Source organism: Microtus oregoni, unplaced genomic scaffold (genome assembly GCF_018167655.1).
Source record: "Microtus oregoni isolate MIOR12 unplaced genomic scaffold, Mior012 000033F_ref0000390, whole genome shotgun sequence".
Classification (NCBI taxonomy): Eukaryota; Metazoa; Chordata; class Mammalia; order Rodentia; family Cricetidae; genus Microtus; species Microtus oregoni.
In genome coordinates, this window is record NW_024543092.1 from 3,798,606 (window position 1) to 3,823,285 (window position 24,680).

The 24,680-nt window shown below is 42.0% G+C and overlaps 1 protein-coding gene across 4 annotated transcripts in view; it reads left to right on the forward strand.

The window, feature by feature from the left end:
- Phactr2 (phosphatase and actin regulator 2) overlaps positions 1–24,680 on the forward strand; it is a 268,683-nt gene that overhangs the window by 214,702 nt on the left and 29,301 nt on the right. For 2 of the 4 annotated variants that reach the window (XM_041680166.1, XM_041680167.1), the window contains 4 exons: positions 4,579–5,113; positions 10,536–10,738; positions 12,076–12,232; positions 19,442–19,497. In XM_041680166.1, coding sequence (XP_041536100.1) covers positions 4,579–5,113; positions 10,536–10,738; positions 12,076–12,232; positions 19,442–19,497 — 951 coding nt within the window. Of the gene's footprint in view, positions 1–525; positions 766–3,235; positions 3,248–4,578; positions 5,114–10,535; positions 10,739–12,075; positions 12,233–19,441; positions 19,498–24,680 lie in introns of all 4 variants that reach the window. The other 2 variants (XM_041680164.1, XM_041680168.1) reach the window with 2 other exon arrangements.

Here is a 24,680-nt window from a genome sequence, read left to right on the forward strand (position 1 = left end):
TAGCACATACGTGGTTGTTTTAGGCGCGCTAAGACTTCTGGTTGATGCGGGGTGAAGTTTTAAAGATAACCGGAAGTGCAGTCATTACTGCGGTTGTCGGTCTTGCCTGTGGCAGTGTGTCCGTTGCTTTCATCTGTCACTCTGGAGGGTCCTCCGCTTTTCCTATGTTGGTGATGGTGTTCCGTTTAGCACCCATTGCCCATGTCTTCATACGGCAGCAGCAGAGTGCAGGCTGGAATAAGGGTGTTGGCTAGCGCACAGAGACACTAATCCTTCATGTAACGTCATCGCAGTAAGTTGTGTCGCCTTTTATCAAAGGAGTGATCGATGGGCCCAGAGAACCCTCCCCAGTCTGTCTTTTAGTTTTTGTTTTGCCTCCAAACTTTGCTTCCTCTGATGCAAACACTGCCTGGCTCCCAAATGTCATAAAGCCACCTGTATGTCTCACTCCCGCCATGTCTTGCCCCTTGCTTTCCTATGGTGTGTGTCTGTATCAGTGTGCTCTGTTCACTTTCTCATTTGTAGAGAACCCTGAAATCCACTCTGAAACACCGGCTGCTCCTGCTCTACCTCCTACAGCTCCTCCTAAGCCTAAACCTAAACCTAAACCCAAAAAATCTCCTGTGCCTCCCAAAGGGGCCACTGCTGGGGCCGGCCACAAAGGGGATGAAGTGTCTCCTAATAGAAAAAATGTCAAGGCTCCCAGTAAGCAGGCCCCAACCCCTCCACCCAAGCCAACAAGCCGAAACACTGCCCGGGAGGCTGGTGAGTATGCCCTAGTGCATAATTGGGTAGAGTTCAGCATGTTGGGTTCTGGGATGGGGCTGTAGCTTCTTCCAGGAGTGTGGTTTTTTCTTGTCTCACGGCACAATACCAATGAGTCACAAGAATGTCTCAGAGACTCCCCAGTAGTTATCTCCTAAGAAAAGTTAACGTTGTTGTCTTTGGAGTAACTGTGAACTGTTTGTTAGTCTTGGTTTCCACAATCAATGCATAAGACTCACTCCTTTAGTGTGCCTGGGAATGAGGCTGACCTGATGAACCAGTATCCAGACCTGTCCATGAGAGTTTGTGGTGACCTGTTACTATTCCTCTTTTAAAATACACTAGACTCGCATGTTAAAATGTGACATGGGTGTTTGGCAGCTTTGCCGGATCATAAAGTCTTCACCTTGCAACATCCATAGTCGTCTGTCCTCTGATAAATATGATATGGCAAAGGTTCATATACATGGTCAGCAACATCCCCCTGTTTCCTACTCCACTTAACATCATTTTGATGGATTTGATTTGATGGTCGGTGATACCCCCTCACTACTTCGGCAGACCAACAGGTCAAAGTGTCCTAGTGCATTGTGATTACATGTTGCCATTACAAATCGTGACTGGACATTTGCAACTTCATATGTTTCTCAACCTTACAAGCTTAATGCGAAGTTCCTCTTTCATTGTCTCATGGAATCATGATGCCTGCTATCTATGTCATCTGTCTTTTTTTTTTTTTTTTTTTTTTTTTTTTTTTGGTTTTTCGAGACAGGGTTTCTCTGTGGTTTTGGAGCCTCTCCTGGAACTAGCTCTTGTAGACCAGGCTGGTCTCGAACTCACAGAGATCCTGTCATCTGTCTTTTAACACCACTCAGAATTCCCATGCTCGATGACGCTTCCCCATTCATGTGTGCATACAGTTCTTTTGTATTGTAGCACATCTTATTTCCCTTAACCTCGGCAGCAGCTTTTCAGAAATTAACTGCAAAGACTTGCCTTGGCGTTGATCCTTTTTCTCTTGTAATTTATACTCGTCATACTGAAATTCAAAGACTGGTTTAGTTGGCAGGGTAGCAGCTCTCTGAGTGCAAGTAGACCTCTCCCTGGGTTTCTTTCTTCCGCGCTTTGATCGTTGGTGCACAGGCCTCTTCTAAGCTCTCTGAAGTGAAATGTCCCAGAATGATGAGCCAGCGGCTCCTAAAGGTCATTTCCTTGGGGACTCAGTGGCTTTTCCTATTGGTGCCTATATGTCCCCCACGGCCTTGCGAAGCCTAGCAGTGGTGTGTGAAGTAACACAGGCGCGGAGCTACTCAGTAAGGAGAATTCCCAGACCATCACTTTGTCTTCGGGAATTAAGAGCCTGTCTTGCATACACTTCCTCCCTCGCTCCTTCTCTGGGTGGTGTGAGCTCACTGTAGACTCAGCTGGAAAGAAAGCTGGAAATGAACACAAAGACTGGACACAGAATTCATGACAGATCTTGATATATTTTTTTTTCTTGAAAATTTAACATATGATTTGATGTCTCTAAGAGGATAATGAGCTAGAGAGCTGTCATCTGTCCTTTGTATTAAGGCAAAATGTGCAGGACCCTTCCTATTCCTATGAATGTGACCACTTCTGGGACTGTCACCGAGAAGCAAGGGCTGCATTGAGGTCCCTCGGTTTTCCATTATATTTCTTACATTCTGAAAACAGCCGTCACCTAATTTTCCCTCTGAGCGTAGATGCCTTGGTGAACCACGTTTTAGTCTAGAACATCCTTGGTTTTGCCAGGATTCTGTTCTTCTCATTGTTGCTATTAACAAACATTTTTAACACAGAGGTAAAGCTTCCTTTTTAACGAAGGTTATGCTCAACAAACCCTCTCCTGTCAGAAGAGACTTTAAAAGCAAAGGTTATACTTACCCCTTGTCTGTTTACTATCAACAAAAGGCTGAGGTGTAGGTTTCCAACCTAACAAATAGGGCTTGAATAGTCACTCCAGGCACTGGGAAAAAATATTTTTCTCTAAAATAGGATGACATTAAATACTTTCTGTCAAAAAATAAAAAGTTTCAAAAATATTAAAATTGATACCATTAGAATGGATATGAAGAAGGGATCTATTTAACTTAAGAAAAACACTTGAACATGTTTAAACATAAAATGCCTCGTGTCTTTGTTATTTAAAAATCAATTTAGAATGGGGTTAATTTTTTTTTAGTACGGTTAATGAGTTTAACTTGTAATCAGAGAAAGATTATCAGGTTCATTAAGCCTACAGACAAGCCCGGATTTGGCAAAGGGGAAATCCAGCTGTTGTGTGTGTCTAAGATAGTAATTACCCTAACTAGACTCCTTGTGAGCCTAAATCTTGTCATTAAGTAAGACTGGCTTCTTTACATGTCAAAATTAATGAAGTCATATGTCTCATTGTCTGTTCCTCTGTTTGTTCTTTATTTCAACTTTCTCATTGGCATCAATAAAGTTGCCTCCAGAGGTAAGTCACTGTGATACGTGTGTGCAGAATGGGAAGGCCCTCCCTGGTGCATTAACAAGGCATTTTTTGATAGTTGTGTGAAAGAAACTTTAGCCCCCTCTTAGGAAAGGAAGAATATGTAGCATCGTAATAGAAGTAATATTCAGAGAAAATACAGATTAAAAAGGCCATGAAACTAGTTAATATTCGCATGGGATTTTAAATGGATTTCCTAAGATGACATAAAGAAAAATTAAAATATATACATGTAATTAAAAGAAAAAAAAGAAAGACTACCTAACTTGTTTTCCTGGAAGTTGCTTAGTTGATGTCAGCTCTATCCAGAAGTAAGCAAAGGCCCTGCTCTGGTAGGCCTTTGAAGGCTTGCCTAGAACATTAGAAAGTAAAAGTGACTGGATGGCCAGCGTGGATGGGATTGGAAATTCTGGAAAAGTTGACGTGTGTGTGCTCTCGCAGCTTCTCAGGAGGAAGAAGCAAGAGAATCATTTGAGTCCAGGAGCTCAAACAAACCGGGATGCAGAGGAAGACCCTCTCGAAGGCTAAGCCTGAGGAACCACACAGGCATAGAAACACACACACACACACACACACACACACACACACGTGTGCATGGAGTGACATTCTTCCTTTTCAGATTATTCAGGTTCCATCCATGTAGATATTTTTTTAAAACCACAGCAAACAATTTTTCCTTGTGGTTTGGTGTTTTGAGGGGGGGGTGTCTTTTTCTGCTGTGAATGTCCCCTCTCTGTTTCCCCTCACGACAGCAGGTGGAAGTGTAGGCCAGCAGGACAAACTTCTTTCCCTGGAGTTTTGGGAGCAGTTGCCTTGGAGTTACCACTTGGAAGGTAGTGGGGTAAATGAATTTACTTGTGACCCAGAAAGAGGCTGGCAATATATACCCTACTTCTTCTGAATATGGGCCCTCTCTCCATCCCCAGAAAGAAACAAGAAGGAATGTCATTGGCAAGGTCCCGTGTGTGTCCTATAGTCAGCTTGCCCGTCATATCCATCTCCTTCCTAGGACCAAGGTCTGTAAGAGTAACTCAGAACAAAGGGCAGTTGTCCTGTTAAGCTGTTTCTGGTGAAGATGGAGGAGAGAGACAAGGGCTTCTTGCCCTTTACTTTTCTTGAATGTCACTGTTCCCTCTCTGAGAGGCTGGGAGGAGACAGTAAACAAGACCACTATGATTACTGACCAATTTTCTTAACATTCCTTGACTTGATGCATTTTAAAGGGAGCATTTCAAATGTCATTGACAATTGCAACTTTGTCACTTAAAGAGTGTTTTATTTTTTGATTTTTAATGCAAAACTTTCTCTGTTTTTAGCTGGTTCTTCTCATCTGAAGAAAACAACTGGCTCCAAAGCATCTGCTTCAGCATCTGCTTCCTCCACCTCCTCTCGCTCCAAAGTGTCCAAGGAGTCAGTTGCTAGCAAAACAGGCATAGTGGGGACCACAAGGGGCAAGAAAAAGTTTGGCAAGCAGACGGCAGCGTCCCGACTGTCCTCCGACACCACCACTGCTGAGCCATCTAGTCTTAAAGGGGAGCCCTCAGACGCTGAGCTAGAGAGTCTCAAACAGGAGGCGGCTGCTGGAGCTGAGGAGCAAGCCACAGGCAAATCCAAGGCGACCATCCTTCCACATCCTGTGGCACCACTGCCCTCCCCATCTGCCCTGCCTCTGCCACTTGAGGATCAGGGCATTGTTGCCTTGGACACTGCCATGGTCCTAGTCAGTGATGGACATACCCTGCCCATCTCTGCCGTAGACCCAAGTCAGCTCCTTTGGACTGAAGAGCCGACAAGCAGAACCACTCCGTATTCAAGCGCCGACTTAACTGGCAGCAGAGAACATGCACAATGGTGAGTTGGTACACAGTCTAAGTAGCACAGGCTACTCGAATATTCTCTTGGAATAAAAGAATATAGTCTGCTCCTGTCTGTATTAAACATGCTGAATGTTAGGTGACCACACCCGTGGTCTCACCAGGTAGAATTCCCATAGGCTGTGTGATGACAGCGATGATGCTAACAGATATACTTTGGCCCCGTGTGCCTTCCAAGGATGCTTCGAGCCTCTCTCAACATAGACCATCATTCTTTTTCTTCTACCTAGACATTTTCCTTTTTTTCCCTCTGGTCCTTGTTTTAAACCTATATTATTTGGTCCCAGATCACTCATCCATGCTTGCTTAGCTTCATCTCCCAGTAACAACCTAGCTTTCTTCCCCAGGAAAATTAAGACCAACAGTAAAGAACTCTTTAAAATTCTGGATCTACTCATATCAAGAGTAGAGTGACCCCCTTCCTCGCTAATTCTCCACTAAATCCTAGTTTCTTCTGTGACATCTTCTAATATGTATTAACAGGACTGGTAGTTTATTTAGAAGAGTTTTCCTATACATTCTGTAGAACTAGACAGCATGTCTTACTTACTTCTGTGTCCCTAGCAGCCAGTGTAGAGTGTGACGAGCTGTAGGCCGTCAATGCATACTCACTGAATTGTCATGTGACAGTAAGAACATGTGAGCCAAGGTCAGCTTTTGTCAGTGACGTGCTGAAGGTGAGCGGCCTTGGACGATGGAGTTCATAGAGTCTAAAGAAGGCCCAACAGTGGTCGCATCATCTTAGTTTTGTTCAGGAAGATAACAAAATATAACGGTTAGAACTCAGTCTAATAAAGAACTAGGTCTTGCCCTTTATGGGCTAGTGGCCCATCGCTCTCCAGCTGCCTGGAGCTCATTGGCTCCTTTTCTGATGCCCCTCAAAAAATCCTATAAATATGCTATTGAGGTTGAAATAGTCAAGTTAGACCTCCTGCCCCATAGGTAAGACAAACTAGCAGAGTATATAATAGATGCAATTACCAATCATGCAATTATCATTTCTGTCTAGGAAAGACTCAGATCTAAAGTTGAACCTATTTCATGTTTCTCCTTTTTATCATTTGAAGGAAAATTTAGAGATGATCGATAAATATCAAATTACAAACTATTTGCCTGGCATTTTAGTAAAAGCTAGAAGAGACAGAAAATATTGAGATAAATGATATGTTATCTGTTTGTTTGTATTTTTAAAATTTATTGTTTTTTCCAAGCCAGGTGTGGTCCTGGCTGTCCTGTAACTAGCTCTGTAGACCTGGTGGGGTTAAAGGCGTGCACCACCACCACCCGATTTTGATAGACTATCTTTATTGGTCTGTTTGGTGAAGCTGTCACAGACCACCTGAAAGAGAGTAATTTATAATGAAAGTACATGTATAAGCTCAAAATTCTAGAGGCTCAGAAGTCTAAATCAAACCAGCATTTAATAAGGAAGTTCTTGCTGCAGAAGGTGGCAGGGCCAAGAGAGCAAGACAGCTCACCCTGTCCCAGGAGCCCTTTCTGTAATGGAGTTCCTCTCTTCATTATGGCTTTGCCCTCAGGAGGCCTTGCCTTTCAGTGCTAGTGCATAGAAGATGAAGTTCCCAAGACTTGAATTCCAAGGAACATGTCCACACCCTTAGCCCAGTGTCCTCACTCCTTCCAGCACACAGCACACCTTCCTCTGGTTGTAGTGTTGCTCAGCACTTCAAACTGAACTTTTTCTCTTTCCGGGTGTGATCGGGGGAAGGTTGTTTGTTCTCCGTTGGACAAGGCTGTAAACACCAAAGGCATAATTGTGAGCCAGACAGGCTAGTTCCAAAGAGTCGATTTTAATCAATCAGCATGCTCAGGATATGTGTGTTTAAGACAAGGTTTCAGTTTCAGAAAGTGGATGCTGTATATGGGCCTGTTGTTCACTATGCAAAAAGGAAGGCAGCTTTGGGTAGCTGTAAGTGTTCAGAGAGCCATTCATATCCACCGCCAACCTGACTCTCCTCAGTTCATTTCCATGGTCATTTAGGGACTGTATTAATTACACTAAGCACCACACTTTCTACTAGGACCTTAATGCCTTAGTTACCCCAGGTACATGGAGAATTTTTAAATAAAGAAATAAATGTAAGTTTTCTGTTTCCAGCGATACCCCGAGTAAAGGGAATAAGCTTGGGTCTCTTTGGACGTTGAGGGTGTATATCATATATTTTCCCATCAGCGAGGGTCACTCTCAGAGTTTCTTAGAAGAGCTCGTTTTCTTCTTAGTATATTTTTAAAATGCAAAGAGTGACTTTATAATGCATTCTTCAGGGGTAGTTTGTGTTTGCCCTTGACTTAATGAGCCTGGAAAATGCAGTGTCTCAGATTTTCTCCCAAATTCTCTCTCTTTCAAGTGGAATTTGAGTTAGGGTTTTTGCCTCTCACTCCCTTGCTTTCCTTAGAACTTTTCCTCGGTTATATTTAGTTGCCCAATGTGTGAAAACTCTGTCATAGTATGAAAAGCCTTCTGTTTGGGATACAAATATCAAAACTTGAAATAGGGCTAGTGGTTGTACTTAAAAATGCCCACCTCTCCTCCTATCTCACAGGCTGCTGTTCAGTATGGTTTTTTTTTATTCATTTACAGCTCTATCCATAACACAGGCATCTCTGTAGTGTGGAGCAGAAAAAAATTTCAACCCACTTGAGGTCATATTTAAAAATGACTTGTTGAGTCCCCTCGACAAAAATTTATGTAATGTTCAATGTTGTCCAGTGTTCTCAGGAACCATAAGGGTGGAGGTGTGAGCTGACCAATGCAGATGTGGAGCACAGTTATTATTAACTAATTATAATAACTTCATAATATAACATTTAGTTAGTAGACTAGCGGTCTCAGTCTGGATCCCAGACTGCACTGGCCAGGTTGGGTGGGCTACTTACTTACAGCCTTTCTTGGACCCGTGTTGTAAACTCTCCAACCACCTTGTAGTTTTAAATAGTTATGAGCTGTGAATAACTGCTGCCGAACTCTGCACACTGCAGAATACTATATCAACAGCGAGATCAACATAATTAACACAGTCAATTAGTGACTAACAGGATTGAGTCCTGAAGTACCTTGTTTTGCTATAAGCAGATGCTGTTATTAATTGACAAACCTTTAAACATACTGTAGTTGTCCATAGTGACAGCATCCTCAAAATAGAATCGCTTTCTGCAGCAATCGACTAATAATCTGGACCACGGAAAAGTTTGTCAATAAAAAGACATCTTCACTTCTTTCCAATGGCACTTCATTCTGTGTTGTCTCCAAAAGAGTGAACACAGAATTACCATACGATTCAGCAATCTCCTTCTGTGCTTATAGTCAAGAGAATTGAAATTAGGGAAGGAAATTTGTATACCAGAGTGTGTAGAGTTAATATACAGTAACCAAAAGGCAGTAGCAGCCCCACTGGGCATTGGCTGATGAATGAATAAACGAAGTGTGGCATATGCACACAATGTCATATCATCCAGCCCCCCACAGGAAGAAATTCTGCCGCTGCTAGGACGTAGGCTTCCTTGACATCGCGCTAAGTGAAATAAGTCAAACCATAAGTTTGTATAATTACCTTTACGTGAGCCTTCATAAAACAGTCAGCATCACAGACACAGAGAGTGTAGTGTGTGGGGTTACTAGCTCATGGGGACACAGCTTCATTTTAGAGAGATGAAAAGGTTCTAGAGTTGCATGGTGATAATTATACAGCAACATGAATGTCCTTAATGATACAGAATGGTACCTTTAAAATTGTTAAGATGGGAGATTTTGGGTTATGTTGATGTCACATAATTAAAAATGAGATTTCAGGGTCTAGAGAGACAGCTCGGTAGGCAAAGGACCCTAAGTCAATCCTAGCTCCCATGTAAAAGCAAGGCATAGGGGTGCACGTATGTAGCGCCAGGGTCGGGATAGGAAGGCAGCAGTGTGACAGGCAGAACCCGGGAGTTTGCTGGCCCATCAGTCTAGCTAGGATGCTAAATTCCAGGGTCAATGAGAGATCCTATCTCAAAATTTAAGAGTGATAGAGGAAGGCATTCAAAATTAGTGACCCCCCCCCCACACACACACACAAAGATTTCATATACCCTTTTGAAAACAACTTAGGCTGTTGGGTTCTTTCTAAGTTAAAAAAAAAAAAAAAGGTAGAGTCTTGGAAGTGCCTGGGCCTCTAATCATAGAACCAGCTTTAAATGCCTTTTGTTCTAATGAAGTTTGCCTGTGTGCAACAATCAAAACACGTTCATGTGTGTTGTTGTTTGTCTTGGAGGAGGGTTGAGGTTGGTTTTTAATTTTTTTTTTCTGTGAAAACACCAAATTTGAATTCATCTATTTATATCACAAAGTATTTGGGAGGTCGTCTGTATCTTACAATAATGATTACATTATTTTTGAAATTAAATATTTTTGTCATCCCACGCAACTTCATTAGTCTTTGAAGATGAGTAAGCCTTGTAGAGACTTTTACCCAACTGAACGACAAAGCATCGTTGCCCCTCCCCCAGTATATTGCCCTTCTTTTAAAGCCTTCATCTAAGACTTTGCGTCTTAGGCGTCACTCTAGTCCTGTAAGAGGCGGTCTTGTTCATGAAGAAATGCAAGCACGGAGATGATCAAGGAATTTTATCCTGTTGACATACTGGCTGGAAAGAAAACAGGATTTATTCTAATATTAATAAGAGATGTGTGTTCCTGTATGACACCCTTCTGGGTGCTGGGATGCAGAACTCTCAGAAGCCTGTGTGTCAAAGGCATGGTAGGGGTCAGAAGGCAGACAAATCAGGGATGCTGAGCTCTGCGCTGGGTCACCATGAGAGCAGAGGAATGGGGCGAGCAAGTCAACTGAGTGATCCAGAAACATCCGTGGAGGTCCTGGGGCTTTATGTTTAGACTTGAAGAGCACAAAAGAAGTGTAGGCAGAGCCCAGGAATCTGCCTGTCCCTGCCTCCCCACACTGAGGTTTTAAGCAAGCACTACCACAGCTATATTTTTTGTCATGTGAGCTCTGGGAATTGAAAGCTCAGGTATCCTAGCTTGTGCAGCGAACACTTAGTGAGCTGTTTCTCCAGCAGCCCTAACCCACTACTGTCTCCTCTACTGCCCCGTGATTCATGGATGAATCGGTTCACAAAGTCCAGTTTCACTCTGTTCATTTGCGGGATGTGTTAGAGAACATCTAGTAATACCTTTATGTTCTGCAAATGCAAAATCTAAAACCTCAACAATTAAGTAATGCCCCAGAGAATGTATGTGTTGTGATGTTGGATGACTGTCCCATGTTGCATTTCTCCCTTTCCCAGCATGAAGGATGTTCATGAGGTTAGCATGCTTCTTGTGGTGTCGGTATCCATTAGGATCGCTCTGGACTTCACATTACCCTCTGCTTTACTGCCCTTCATAGCTTTGCAACCAAAGATGAGCTGGGAAAGGCTGGACCTCAGTTGCTGACCCCCGGGCAGGTGGGAGACTCTTCAGAATCCTTCAGTGCCCCGGAGGGTGAGACCCCAAGAGAGTACCAATCCAACGACTCTGACTCAGACGGACCCATCTTGTACACCGATGATGATGAGGAAGAGGATGATGATGATGACGGCAGCGGAGAAAGTAAGAATATTTCCAAGAAGTAGAGCAGCAGGTGGCGTACAGAGAGACACCTACTGTGCAGTGCAAAATCTCCTTAGCCACCGCCCAACACTTTCTTCCCCTCACCTTCTTCTCTCAAATTAAAAATATATTTATCCTAGCTAAAAGTAAAAGCAGTCTTGGAGAATAGCATAATTCCACGAGTTCAATTCCCAGTACTGAAAAAAAAAGTGTGCCCATCCCAAAGTTTAGTTCATGATGACAGATTTTGCCAGAAGAACATACAACATAGGTGTGCCACACCCTTGACAATGAGTTAGACTAAAGATTTGTCTTGATACAAACAGTCTAAGCTTTTTAAGAACAGTGGTTTTTCTCATGAAAGACAAAGGTGCCCATCCCTCCAGGGACCTGCTCTTGAAGAAAGAGTATCAGCCAGGGTGGGGCTTCCTTGGCTTGCTGGAAGTGTTAGACATCTTCACTTATTTTATACTGTGGCTTAAAGAGAGACGGGAGGGGAATGAGTCGAGAATGACAAACGCTTGGTTGGAGTTGAAAATGCTTGCTTGTCCACCGTTGCAAAGACAGAATGCCTCTAGAAAGGAAGAATCCTAGAGATGAATCAAAGCCGTGACTGTGTCTAATTAGATGACTAGAATGTGCTGTTAAAATGTTGTGGTTTTTAGTTTTTGTTTTTTGTTTTTAACTTAGGAGGAGCGTGACTTGGCAGAATTTCACTGTGGGGTTGGATTTACAGATGATTAAAAGTTATCAGTGTATTAATGACTCAGCAGAAATTTGTTAGGTTTCCTCCCCTTAGCACCCACCTGATAGCTACTGCCTGCTGGGGGCTTAAGGATGCCTGGGTGACTGAGGGTTAAAGCATTTGTGTATAGTGTAGGCTCCTTGCCAGCATAAGGCCTGGCTGGGGGAAAGGGGATGACAAGGATTAACTGTACAGAAAAGGAGCGAGGATAAGCTCTTGACTTGAAAAGACAGCAAAAGCCTTGTGCAATCACCGATTTCCATGATCCACCAAATCAGCAGAATAAACCTCCTCGAGCTCCATCCAGATGATGAGGTGCTGTTTCCAAGCGTGTTCATGCTATCTTGGGTTTTTTTTTTTTCCAGAACATTTTTTAAAAAATCCTTTAGTTCTTTTGCAAAACGAATTATCTCCAACTCAAAATCCTCCCCCCCCCCCCCCACACACACACCCTTGAACTGATTAAGCTTCCCCTCTTGCACGCAAGTAAAGAATTTGACTCAGGTCCTGTTAAAGTTCAGCCACGTGTAACCAAAGCCCTGCTAGGTTAAAAACTGATGTACCTGTATCTCTGCCCCTTCCCAATCCTCAGGTGCTTTGGCAAGTAAGATACGGCGAAGGGACACTCTTGCCATCAAACTTGGCAATAGACCATCCAAGAAAGAACTGGAGGACAAAAACATCCTGCAGCGAACATCTGAAGAAGAAAGGCAAGAAATAAGACAGCAGATCGGGACCAACCTGGTCAGGTACTTGCTGGCACATGAGTGCAGAAGTGACTGATTCTCATTGTAATATTAAGGGCGGCGGGGCTGCGTTCCCAGCACCCCGGCCGCCTGCTCGGCTAGCTTATGCCCGAAATAACAACACACAAACTGTATTCACTTAAACACTGCTTGGCCCATTCTCTTCTAGGCTAATTCTCACATAAGCTAGCCATGAGGGCGGATGGGGTGCTGGGGACGCAGCCCCGCCGCTGCCGCCCTAATTACTACATCTCATCATTGTTTCAAAGTCTCCCACCTGCCTGAGGGCTTGGTGAATTCCCCAGGTTCAGGTGCTCCTGGCCCATCCAGTCCTGTAAACTTGATCTCAGTTTGTGAACTACTCAAAGGATTTGCCCTTTGGTCAGTTAGCCAGTAGCTTTGAGATCTCCAGAACGTAGCTCAGGGGTCAACAGACTTTTCCAAAAACTGATCTGTTACGACGTCTTAGGTTTTGATGACTGGCTGGTCTCTGTTGCAGTTAGCCAACTCGGCCATTACATAAAAGAAGATGTTAACAACATAGAAATAAATGAACGTGAAAGCGTTTCAATAAAATGCATTTACCAAAAGGGGCGGCATGGGGGAGACTGACGCACAGTCCACAACTTGACCAGCTACTCTTCTAATCCGGGGGCTTACTGAGATTTATGTGAAAACTATGAGGTTCCACCCTCTGGGCTGTGAGACTGAAGAAGTACCAAGCTGCAGTGGTCTAGCTTTGTCCTGGTCAGATAAGCATAGCCCCCTGTCCAGACGCAGACCGTTAGCTTAGAATGGGTGGGTCATTGGGCATCACTCCTCACACCCTGCTGTTCTCATGTGCTGTAGGTCTTCTGTTTTGACCACAGTGGCTTCAAAAGTCCATTTAACTAAGATTTTTAATAGTGGCTAATTCTTGAAGGAACTGTTTTGGATGCCAGCATAAGCACCCTCGAGTGTCACTATTTTCCACTGGTTTCTCTCACTCTGCACACCCACCCAGGTGTGTCCCTGGGAGAAGGGCACCAGATCAGGATGTGAAGATGGGAGGAAGTTGTTGCCCTTGCTTAGAAACCAGAGCCTTTCGTGATCACTGTAGGAAGGTTGTGCAGGGCTGCTAGGGAGTGTTTGCTGTTCTTCACAAGGGAGAGAATCTCCAAGGCCCTTCTCTGCTAAAAGGGAGACTTTCCGGGGCAGCAGCTGTGGCTCCCAGATGAAGGGAAGGCTCACCTCCCTAAGAAATCCAGGAGGAGGCCTGGGGGTGTGGTGTCCCCAGCTTTTGCAACTCCCACTAAGACTCCAAAAGGAGTCCTGAGCAGTTTGCCAAGGGGCTCCTCACTGGAGGGTTTTCACCTCTACCCTAAGCCTGAACCATTTCCTGCCTCAGGAAAGAGCTAGCAGAAGTCAGAGGAACTTCATGTCAAATTTGTCTTCTTAACAACTAAAAGCAGGGGCCTCTCTGAGGTCTGGGGAGAGGAAGGGACTCTCTGAAAACTGCATTTCCTTAGAACAGAAGCGGGTTAGGATCACTGTTCAGCTATGATGGATTTCTTTTATACCATCCTCACTACACCACATGCATGCGGATACGTGACAAATGTGTTTTATTATTTTATTGCCTTTGTTTATGTTTTGGTGTGAAATTTTTTAATCATAGAAAAACAGTGCATTTAAAATGGTAGCAAAACAGGAGAAACTCCTTAAATGCAAAGAATATTAGTATAGTTTATCATAGTAAAGGATTTTTATAAAGTGAGCCCCATGCCAGGATAATCCCTCACTTGATAAAGCGTTTGTTGTGCAAGCGTGAAGACCTGGGTTCCATCCTCAGCACCCAGGTAAAAATTGTGTTAGCTTAAAAAAGCCTGAGACAAGCCAGAATTAAAGGTTTTTATAAACTATGCTAAATACATTAGTACCTAGAGAAAACCTAAAAGCATTTTTTAAATGAGCAAAGTTTCCCTACTTTTTTCATACTAAATGTCTAGCCATGGTTATTTGTAATGGGGGGAAAAAGCTATAAATTATGGGAACAAAATACTGTTATTATTCCTAGTTATAGACCTAGAAAATTCTGAGAAAAAATGAAACAGCTATATAGTAACTTCTGCAAGCTCAAAAAACCCCTAAGGTTAATTCATGAGCATCAGCAGCGTGGTAATACTGTCATCCTAGTAACACAGGCATTGGCACGGAGCAGAGAGCACAGCAAGTGGGAGACATGGCAGTCACAGCATTTCCAGCAGCCATTGTCAGTAGCCAACCACTTAACAGTTGAGGCTCCAAGCACGCCCTGTCCAGACAACCACGATGGATGGAATGAGTTTAGAATGGAGAGAAAGTAGACATTTGTATCAGTGAGGCACACTCACAAGACAGGCTGATCAGATGTGCCCCTCCTGTAGTGTGTGGAGGAAAGTAGATGCGTTCTATGGAATCGGAGCCTTGATGATTGACAAAAGAAAACCAGACAAATGTGACCCCCTTCTGATGTGAGCTAAAGAAAGATCCAAGCTGATCTGCTGAGATGGAATGAAAAACCCTTGGTAGCACGTTTTGAAGATGCTTGAGGGTTTGTATGATGAACTCACTAGTGAGGGAGGACTAGTCACAGTCAGAGTGTCTGGTCAAGGGTGAAGCCCAGGGGTAGAGGGATTGCTTAGCAAATGTAAGACCCTGGGTTTGATCCTAAGCACTGTAAATTTACAAACTAATGAATAAATGAATGAATGAGATGTGGCCTTATTTAAAACCGAAAAAAAAAAACCAAGGGTAAAAATATATCTAAAACAAGAGAGAAAACATCAACAGCCATCAGTTGATGACACTCACAGAACAGTTCTTAAATTAAAGCCTTTACTACTTGAACTACAAGTACCCAGGAAAATTAAATGTTTACTTTTAACTTAAATTGCACACACTTATTAAACTAGTGAAGCACAATTAAAAATTAAACCCAAGTTTATGGGAAAATAGTATACATTGTTCTTGATATGTATTTTTGAAGCAGTTTAAATAAAATAGTTATAAAGCTATTTCTTTGCATAATAACTCTGTTGACTGAGGTTTCTGTCCTGCCCAGTCCCACAGTCGTTCAGTCCCAAATAAACACACAGAGGCCTACATTGATTATAAACTGATTGGCCTATTAGCTCAGGCTTTTTATTAACTCTTATACCTTATATTTGCTCATAATTCTTGTCCGTGTTAGCCATGTGGCTTGGTACCTTTTTCATCAGTGAGGCCTTCTCATCTTGCTTCCTCTGTGTCTGGATGACAACTGCAGACTGACTCTTTTCTCCTCCCAGAATTCTCTTGTTCTCATTGCCCCACCTCTACTTCCTGTCTGATCACTCTACCTATACTTCCTGACTAGCTACTGGCCAATCAGCATTTATTAAAAATAATACAAGTGACAGGATAAAAGACTATCCTTTAAAAAAAAAAAACGAAAAACTCTGAATCTAATATCCTTTGTTTAGCTTTCATCATGACTATTATCCATACAACTTGTAACCAACACTCTAAACAAAGGCAAACATCCATAATCCATATTTTGGGAATGTGGGTGTAGTTTTCCAGACTACTTCCTGCTGATTGAAAGCACTGATAATTTTACAGGAAGCTAAAGAAAATTTTGAATTATGGTCAAGTCCTAAATGGAATATTCTGTGAGGCTTGATCATCTCAGCCAACAGTCTTGAAACTGTTCTGGATGCAGAACTCAGAGGAAACTCAACAGAGGTCCCCTAAAATTTTGGATCATCTGGACCATCCATTCCTTTTGGAGATTTCTCAGGGGGTCTTCCTTCTCAGGGGGTCTTCCTTAATCAAACCTTATTTTTCTTAATCTAGAATGAATCCACAGCCTCTTGTTTCCTGTGAAAACAAAAGCAAAACCTCTTCTCCAAAGTAACATACCTTTTAACTTAAATTTTGAAGTCAAGGCATTTTCAAAATATATATGTTGGATTAATCCAGCAATATTTTTTTAGCATTAACCCAAGTTTATTAAACCTTACAAACAAATGATTGCCTTTTGTATTTTCCAATGCTTTTTTATTTATAGAAAAAAACTCAGCAGCATTTATAATCAAATGTCTTTTAGCAGCTTTTGCTCCTTCCCCAGTCATCAAGCAATTTAAAGACAACACAATAACATACAGTATTCATACTCTCTGTGTATTTTTCATCTTTACATGGCTTTATTTTAAACTCTATTTCTTTTATTTTTATTTTAAATTTTTTTGCTTTTTGAGACAGTGTTTCTCTGTGTATCTTTGGCTATCCTGGAACTCACAGAGATCTTCCTGCCTCTGTCTCCCAAGTGCTGGGATTAAAGGTATGTGACACCATACCTTGAACTCACAGAGATCCACCTACCTCTGCCTCCCAAGAATTGAGATTAAAGGAGTGTGCCACTACACCCAACTTTCTTTGTTTCTTTTTTATTTTAAGGACTTTATCCTTTTCCTTTTCTCTCTGAAGCCTACATATATTTTTAAATACACTGTAAACCATTTAGAGGTTTTCTTCACCTGAATCTATCTTTACTGTACATCTTTCTTTTTTTGACAACATGAGTCTTTAATTTGCTAAGCAGTATGGCTAGAATTAAACCCATTCCTTAGCTTTCTGAGAGCCTAGCTTCATGGCAGAAGTACTGGCTGGAGCCATGTTTATTGTCACAACTCTGTGGAGTTTCAAGGTCCCTGACACCACCAAGATGCATGCTGTTGGCAATTCATAAACACCATTTAAGTGTTTGCTGGCAGGGCCTCTTAAAAGAGCTGCAAGTTTCACAACTAAAGCTGAGTTAGGAAGCTTCTCTTAAATGAGATGCACTTGCCTCTAGTAAAGAGAGCAAATCCGAGAAATTGCTGCTACCAATGCTATTCATTTTTGTCCAGAATTATTTCCCAAACTCTCTCAGGTTGTAAGTGAATTTAGCTGTTCACGTTGGTGCCATTTGTTGACTGAGGTTTCCGTCCTGCCTGATCTAGCAGTCATTTAGTCCCAAATAAACACACAGAGGCCTACATTAATTATAAATTGATTGGCCTATTAGCTCAGGCTTCTTATTAACTTTTATAACTTACATAACTCCATCTTGTGGAACATATGTAAGAAGGAAAGGATCTATAGTGATTCATTTGAAAGGCTTTTTATAAAGATATGTATTATAAGACTATTTATAGCAATGATAAATTAACCAAGAACAAGCCAAGTAAGTAGACAAAACCTGAACACTGATAAAGAAAGTTTTTTTAAAAAAAACAACCTAGCAGTGTGGTTCCTGTCCTTAGAACATTGGTCTTCTATCCATGTCATTAGGGATTCCTTGGGGATCATGCCCAGTCTTTCACCAGGAAGTGTGAGCATAGATTAGAATGGGTTGAGACATTTCCATTCCAATTCTAACCATAAATCTGGGGTACCAACCGTATCTTTTATGAACTAGTATTCCAATGCCACCCTTAAAATATTTAATATTTTTATAAGTACGTACATGATCTATAGCTTTAAATTTTCAATATAGTAGGGTTTGTTCTTAGTAATATATAAATGTTCTTTTCAGTGAACACAGCAAATCTTATGCCCCTTGTTCAAGCTTAGATAACACAGTTTAAGTCCAATGAGATAAGAGTGGATCTTGACCCCAACATTTGCTCATGTTTTAGTTTAAGCAAGTCCCTTTCTTCATCAGCAAACTGGGAGCCGGCCTTTACTTTGCTGGGTTGTTTGGAGGATTCCCCACACTTTAAGCATCTAGCACAAGGACTAGACATTTAAAAGTAGGAGTGAACGGTAGCCGTGGTTATTCTTATAGTTTTCCGTGCTTTTAACACCAAGGGCAAGAGCTGCTCAGTCTTTATACTGTTCCTTGAGGTTAAAGAACCCAGGGGCTTCTACCCTTGAGGACAGACAACCTTCAAGGTCCCATTTTAATCAACTGTAGGATTCTAGAAAATAGGAAAGGAAAAGAAAGCATTCCAGAGGAAGGATATTCCTTCAGCAAGAGAGAGCTAGCACACTTGAGTGTGACAATCTCTAGTACTCCAGCAGTGCACACACTGTTGCTCCCTGGACCCTTTTGGGGACTCAGTTACTGCCTTAATTTCAAAGCAAACCCAATGAATATCTAACTTCAATGAAAATTTGAGGAGACATTTGAAGGATTACTGGTTTGTTGTGATCCTAACATTTAGAATCGGTTGTGTCTAGTAAATACATATATCTTTATCTTCACTTACACAAATGCAGCCTACATCCTGAGGCAATCTTTCGCTGCAATTAAAAACAAATTGATGATGTAATCAAGACCAAGAACAAAGTTATATGGAATTTCTAAGAGTTCCTGCTCTCATGTAAAGCAGTTAACTACTAATCCTGGCTGAGCCTGGCTTATCTCAACGGCAGAGAAGAAGGGGCCCCCGCATAGCTCAAGATAGCATTGTATGAAATATATTCACTTGCAGGGTTTCCCGTCAAACCCCGAGCAGCACAGATTGAGCAGCTCGTACATTGGCGTGAACTTTGCAACAGCAGCTTATTGGAGGCCCCAGTGCACTGTACGTTAATTAAGTAAGCTATCAGCTAAGCTGCTGTAACATGTCAAGAATATAGGAGTTCAAGCAATGTATGTTGATTTCTCTCTTACCAGGCAGTCTAGAGACAACTGGGCCACCCAGCATGATGGAAATTTCTCCTCTTCTCCCCATAGTCCTAACACTCAGACTCCTTCTGCTTTGCACATTTCTTACAGCCCTGGGGAATCTTATCTGCAAGATCAAAGCTGGCTCATAATACCATGTTCCAGTGCAGCCTGTACTAGAAGGAAAGCAGAGACCACACACTCATCTGTGTTGAGGAGGGGGAAAGCTTATGCTGCTCATGTCCTGTTTCAAGAAGTCAGTCGCATCCTGCACCTAACTAGGGGAGCTATGATCTGTAGCCATATGCCCAGCCAAAAGCCAGATGCCTCTCTTACAAGGATGAGTGGAAGAGAGGTGACAGATGGAAATCTAAGTTGTGCTCAGTAGTCTACAAACAGGAGGGAGATATTTATTTCATAGGCTTAAATTTTATTTTTATTTCCCAAGATAAAAGTCTAACTTTGTTGGTTCACTGTATCTTGCACCAAATGGGCCTTGTTTGTAACTCGTGGTGTGTTCATTTTGTAACCTGTAGTCTATCATTTTGTCATCCTAGGAGACTCAGCCAGAGGCCAACAACTGAAGAATTAGAGCAAAGAAACATCTTAAGACGTGAGTATATGATTCCATACTGCGATCCCTAATGTGATCCATAACAAGGTGCCCTAGAGACAACTCATCCATCAGGAGAGAAACATGATTCACAGCTGACTGGGAAGGCCCGTGTATGTCATATATATTAGTAGATGTTTACGTATTTAAAAAAATAATTTCTTGGTTTTCATATTTCATTTTATAGCTTTAAGCCTGATATCCCCTAAAGTGAAGTCCTGGTCATAGCAATTATTTTTGAGAAAAATTAAATTTATCCCATGTGTTCTTTTGCCGAAATATTAAAGAAAATGCTCTAGTCTACTTTCAAATAACTGCCAAAGAACAAACCCACAAAGAAATCAATCAAACATTCCTATATTGTTATGAATAATACAGTTGGTTGCTAGGTTGAGTAAAAGTTCCAATTTAAAATTATGGTAAGAGGGATTTTTCCAGGCCTTTCACTTGCCTTTGTTGTGATTGCTCCTCTTCTTTCTTGAATTCTTTGTGGTTTCTTGGAACTTAAAGAGGTCTCCACTCATTTCCCACTTGATTTTTCCTTTCCAATTTCTGGCAGCAAAGTGTGAGAAGATCCCACTAGAACCACTGTCTATCCTGCTGTTCTCTCAGGATGGTCACCAGCGCCTGTCAGCTAAAAAGCAGTGCCTAGATATTAACCTAGTTCCAAAGGAGCTTTTTAGTTCATGAAATACCAAAAGATAAGAACGATCAGAACTCCGGGCAGACTATAATAGCAGTAAGCCATTGGCATGGAGGCATCCTTTTCGACCAAGCTGACCGAGTACAGTCAGCCTGCTGGATGACCCCACGCTCTCATAGGAGTTATTTTCTTTTGTGAAAGAAAGATTTTTGTAGCATATTTATAGCAATTTTGCCATAACTGAAGCAACCTAGCAATGAACACTTACCAGTGTAAGCAGGACCAACCACACAGTCTGTGGCATCGCTCCCCTGCTGTGCTTTTTTCTGGCTATTTGTGAGTCTGAGTTGACTAGAACCCACCAAAGTGGCTGCTAATATGAAGAAATGTCACTCTGAAAGACAAAAAGGTTGTAACTACAAAAGGAGGGTGCATTTTTACCTAAGCAACATCTAATGTTGACATGAAAACAAAGCCGTGAAGTTTCGGAAGTATTTTCCATGATGGAGTTCCTAGGACATACTGAGTTAAAGTTCAAACTCAAGGGTAGACTGTGAGGGCCTGCAAGTACAGAGGGTATGTCTTCTTGGGTGTCTGATGAAATACTTGGAAAAGAAGGCCATGCAAGTTCTGGATAATCCTGTCCATTGGGACTGATGTGCCAAGCCACACTGGAGTTTAGTTATTTGAGGAACTCTTTCATGGATCCGGAAATGTATTGCATGTTGATCTTAAGTGCTGTGTTGGCTTCTCTACCCTCTGTTTTCCTGGAGGTTCGGGAAAGAGCGAAGCACCAAAGTCAACTTCAGATTTGGGTCCAGCCCTGTTTTACTTCCTTCTAAGTTCATGTTGATTCTGGAAAGTGGAGGTCCATTTCCAGTCTGGAGCGGCTGATAACTGGCTCCTGATCCCCTGACATGCGCCAAGGGAAGCAGACAGAGCTGGGGCAGAGAGGGGGGGTTCTTTCCACTGAGCAGCACAGGGCCTTAGCCCACAAACACTTCATTCAGCCCCCTTGTTTCTGCACTCCTCCATACTGCCCTCTTTTTTGCTTGTATATTTCATCTCAAGCTTTGGTTCAAAAGCAGCAACAGTATCTAAATGAAGACACCAGAAAACTGTGATACAATATGATTTTTAAGGTCACATAGACCATCTCTTGGGGGCTAGGAAGCTGATTCAAAGCATAAAGTATTCAATAGTTCTCTACTTGAATTGCCCCACCCCTTTGGTAATTATGGCTAAGATAACAGTGAATACCAGTAACTATTTTGTAAGGACATGGAGCAAACTTGATGTCTTAGCATCAGATCCCTTATACCACACACTTGGTTTCTTTCCTATGTTGGTAAAACTGTTTTCTTTAACTACATTCATATTGTATAATGCATAAGCTTTATAATGTGTTTGAATACATATTATATTGTATAATATATCAACTACATTTATATTTTATGATTCAGTTTCAAACCAGTCTCTTAAAATACAGATCATATATAGAGGTATCTCTTCCTGCCTCTGGCTGGCCAGAAAAAGTGATCTATATGGGACAGCTTTTCCATACAGGACCCGAGAAAGGATGCATTGCTCTTGTGGGCACACTGTGAGTGCCAGGCCAGCTGTATTTTCCACTGAGAGAAAGAAAAAAAAAATGACCCAGGTCACTGAATTCTGAATCTTTATCTTCAACAATCAATTGTGAAATTTTTTGAATCTACAAAAACTGAAGAAATTTTACAGAGTGCACCTAACCATGCGTGTTCTACTGTTGACTTTATCATAAATCACCACCCATTGAGTTGTGTTTTTTAACATATATATGACATATATATGCTATTTTTCTATTTCAAAAGGTTATAGATGTATTTTTATTTGTTAAACATACCTGTCTGGGGCCAGTGAGATGGCACAGCAGGTTAAGACTCTGGTAGCAAACCTGACAACTTGAGTTTAATCTCCAGGGCCCACATGAATGGACTCCTACAGGTTTTCCTCTGACCCCTAAAGGTGTGCTGTGGCAGTGTGCTTGTGAACACACACACACACACACACAAACAGAAAATAAATAAATGTTTAAAAAATAAAACAAAACAAAAATCCACCCACGTGGAAACATGTAAAGAGGCAAAAAGATCAACAAAACCACAAAGAACATGTTGGGGGAGACCCAGGTCATTTTCTGCACAGCGAGGGCTCAACCGTGCACCGCTACTCCCGCTGCTGGTTTTGCTCTATTTTCTCCTCTCTCAGCTCATTCACACAATGCTGGAGTCATACTGGCTTGGCAGGCAGGTTTCTGCAGTGCCTGCTGCCTTGAAAGCAGGGGTGTTGATGGAGTATTTACTCAGACACTTCCCTGTGGCTGTCTGAAGTGGCACCCTTCCACTCTGACATAAGACACTGACCCAAAGTTCTGCCCCTTCCTTCACAAAAGCCCTATGGTCCGTCCCAATGCCCCCAACAGTTTACATCACCCAGTAGGGTTAGTCCTCTAATTCGTCAGCAAGTGAAGGAGATGTGTCCTAAATGACCCTCGCTGTGAACACTTCAGTACCAACTTCAGGATTTCTCCTTGCCGGTCCTGCCACTCTGCAAAGACTCAGAGGTGACCCCAGGGCAGCCCCCTCCATCCTTCACCCTCTTTAGAAGAATCACTTCAAACATGGGAAACGCTAAAAGCCAGTTTCCTAGTGTCAGGGAAGAGTTCCCAGATGGTACAGCCCTGTTTACTTAAACTTCCTCATCGGCTCTTTCTTTCTTAAACATCGCTGACTGTCACCTTGTTGTACAACATCCTTAATAGGGTGAAACTAATATTCCCTTTAAAGAAGTGACATTTTACGCAAGTAGAACCTTTGGGCTTTTTTTTTTTTTTTTTTGTCTTTGAAAAATGCCTTTAAGAAATGAAGCATGGGAATTAGCGGGGATGGAGGTTTGGCTTAGCAGTTGAGAGCACTCGCTGCTGTAGCGGAAGACCTGGGTTCAATTCCCATCACTCGCGTGGCAGTTTACAGTTGTCTGCAACTTCAGTTCTAGGACATCCAATGCCCTCCTCTGACCTCTGGGGACACCGAGCACACACGTGGTGTGCAAACATAAATGTAGGCAAAACATTCATAAAACTCAATGAATACATCAAATTTTTTTAAGTAGCTTAAAAAAAGAAAAGAAGTGAAGCATAGTAGACATATAGGAAGACGTGACTAAAATTATGCTTATTAAATTATTATTTCTTTTAATATTATGTCATCACAGCTCTAGCCTTGTATAGCTCTGGTTTTAATCACATTAACAAGAAGTTTGGAATTTGTGTAATATGTATAATAGGCAATCCACAAGATTCATTTAGCTCACATTAAGTAATCGACCCTTTGAGTATACTTTAAGGGTACAGAAAGACATATTTTTGTGAAGCCATAAGCGAAGCTTACAGCTCATTCATAATAAGAAATCTGACTTATAACCAAATCCATCTGATACAGAAACACTCTCTTGTCTTAGAGTGATTTCAGTTTGTCTGTAACAACAAAGGTCATTCTCCTACATATAAATGGAAAGATGTATTTGAGAAGAAAACAGAAAGTTCGGTATGTCCAGAGAAGGAGAAAGATGTATGGAGAATATAAGGTGGTCAGTGAGCAAATGCCTGTAGCAAATACCACTACCTACTGCCTGTAGCTGGTGGTGCACACCTTTAATCCCAGTACTCGGAAGGCAGAGACAGGTGGGTCTCTGTGAGTTCAAGACTAACTTTTTACTCTTAGAACCAGTGCTTAGTGGTGAAAAGTCCATTTAAAATGCTACAGTAAATATATTTTGGAGTTGAGGAATTGATTAGTCAGTAAAGTGCTTGCCCCGTGAGCGTGAGGGCTTAAGTTCTATCCCCAGCACCCACTTCAAAAACTGGATGTGTTAGACGGGCAGTGGTGGGGCACACCTTTAATCCCACGACTTGGGAGGCAGAGGCAGGCGGATCTCTGTGAGTTTTAGGTCAGCCTGGTCTACAAGACAGGCTCCAAAGGTACAGAGAAACCCTGTCTTTAAAAACAAACACAGAAACCAACAACAAACAAAAGTGTGGTGAGGTACAATTACCACCTCAATGCTGGTGAGGCAGAGATAAGTGGATTACTGGGGTTCTCTAGCCAGATTTAACAGACTAATCAGTAAACCTCCGGTCCCAGTGAAAAACACTCTCTTAAAATCCAAGGTAGGTAGAATCGGATGATGACATTCAAGGTCCTCTGATGTATACTACACTAGTGGGGTAGGGAGGGAGGGAGGAAGAGAAAGAGGGGGAGAGAGAGAGAGTAAAAAATAAAACTTTTGTTGGGTGGTAGTAGTACACGCCTTTAATCCCAGTACTCGGAAGGCAGAGACAGGTGGATTTCTGGGAGTTCAAGGCCAGCCAGGGCTACAAGAGCTAGTTCCAAGACAGGCTCCAAAGCTACAGAGAAACCCTGTCTCGAAAAAATAAAATAAAAAATAAGGTAAAATAAAATAAAACCTTTCATAGAAGAGAATTTTTCTGAAGTAGTAC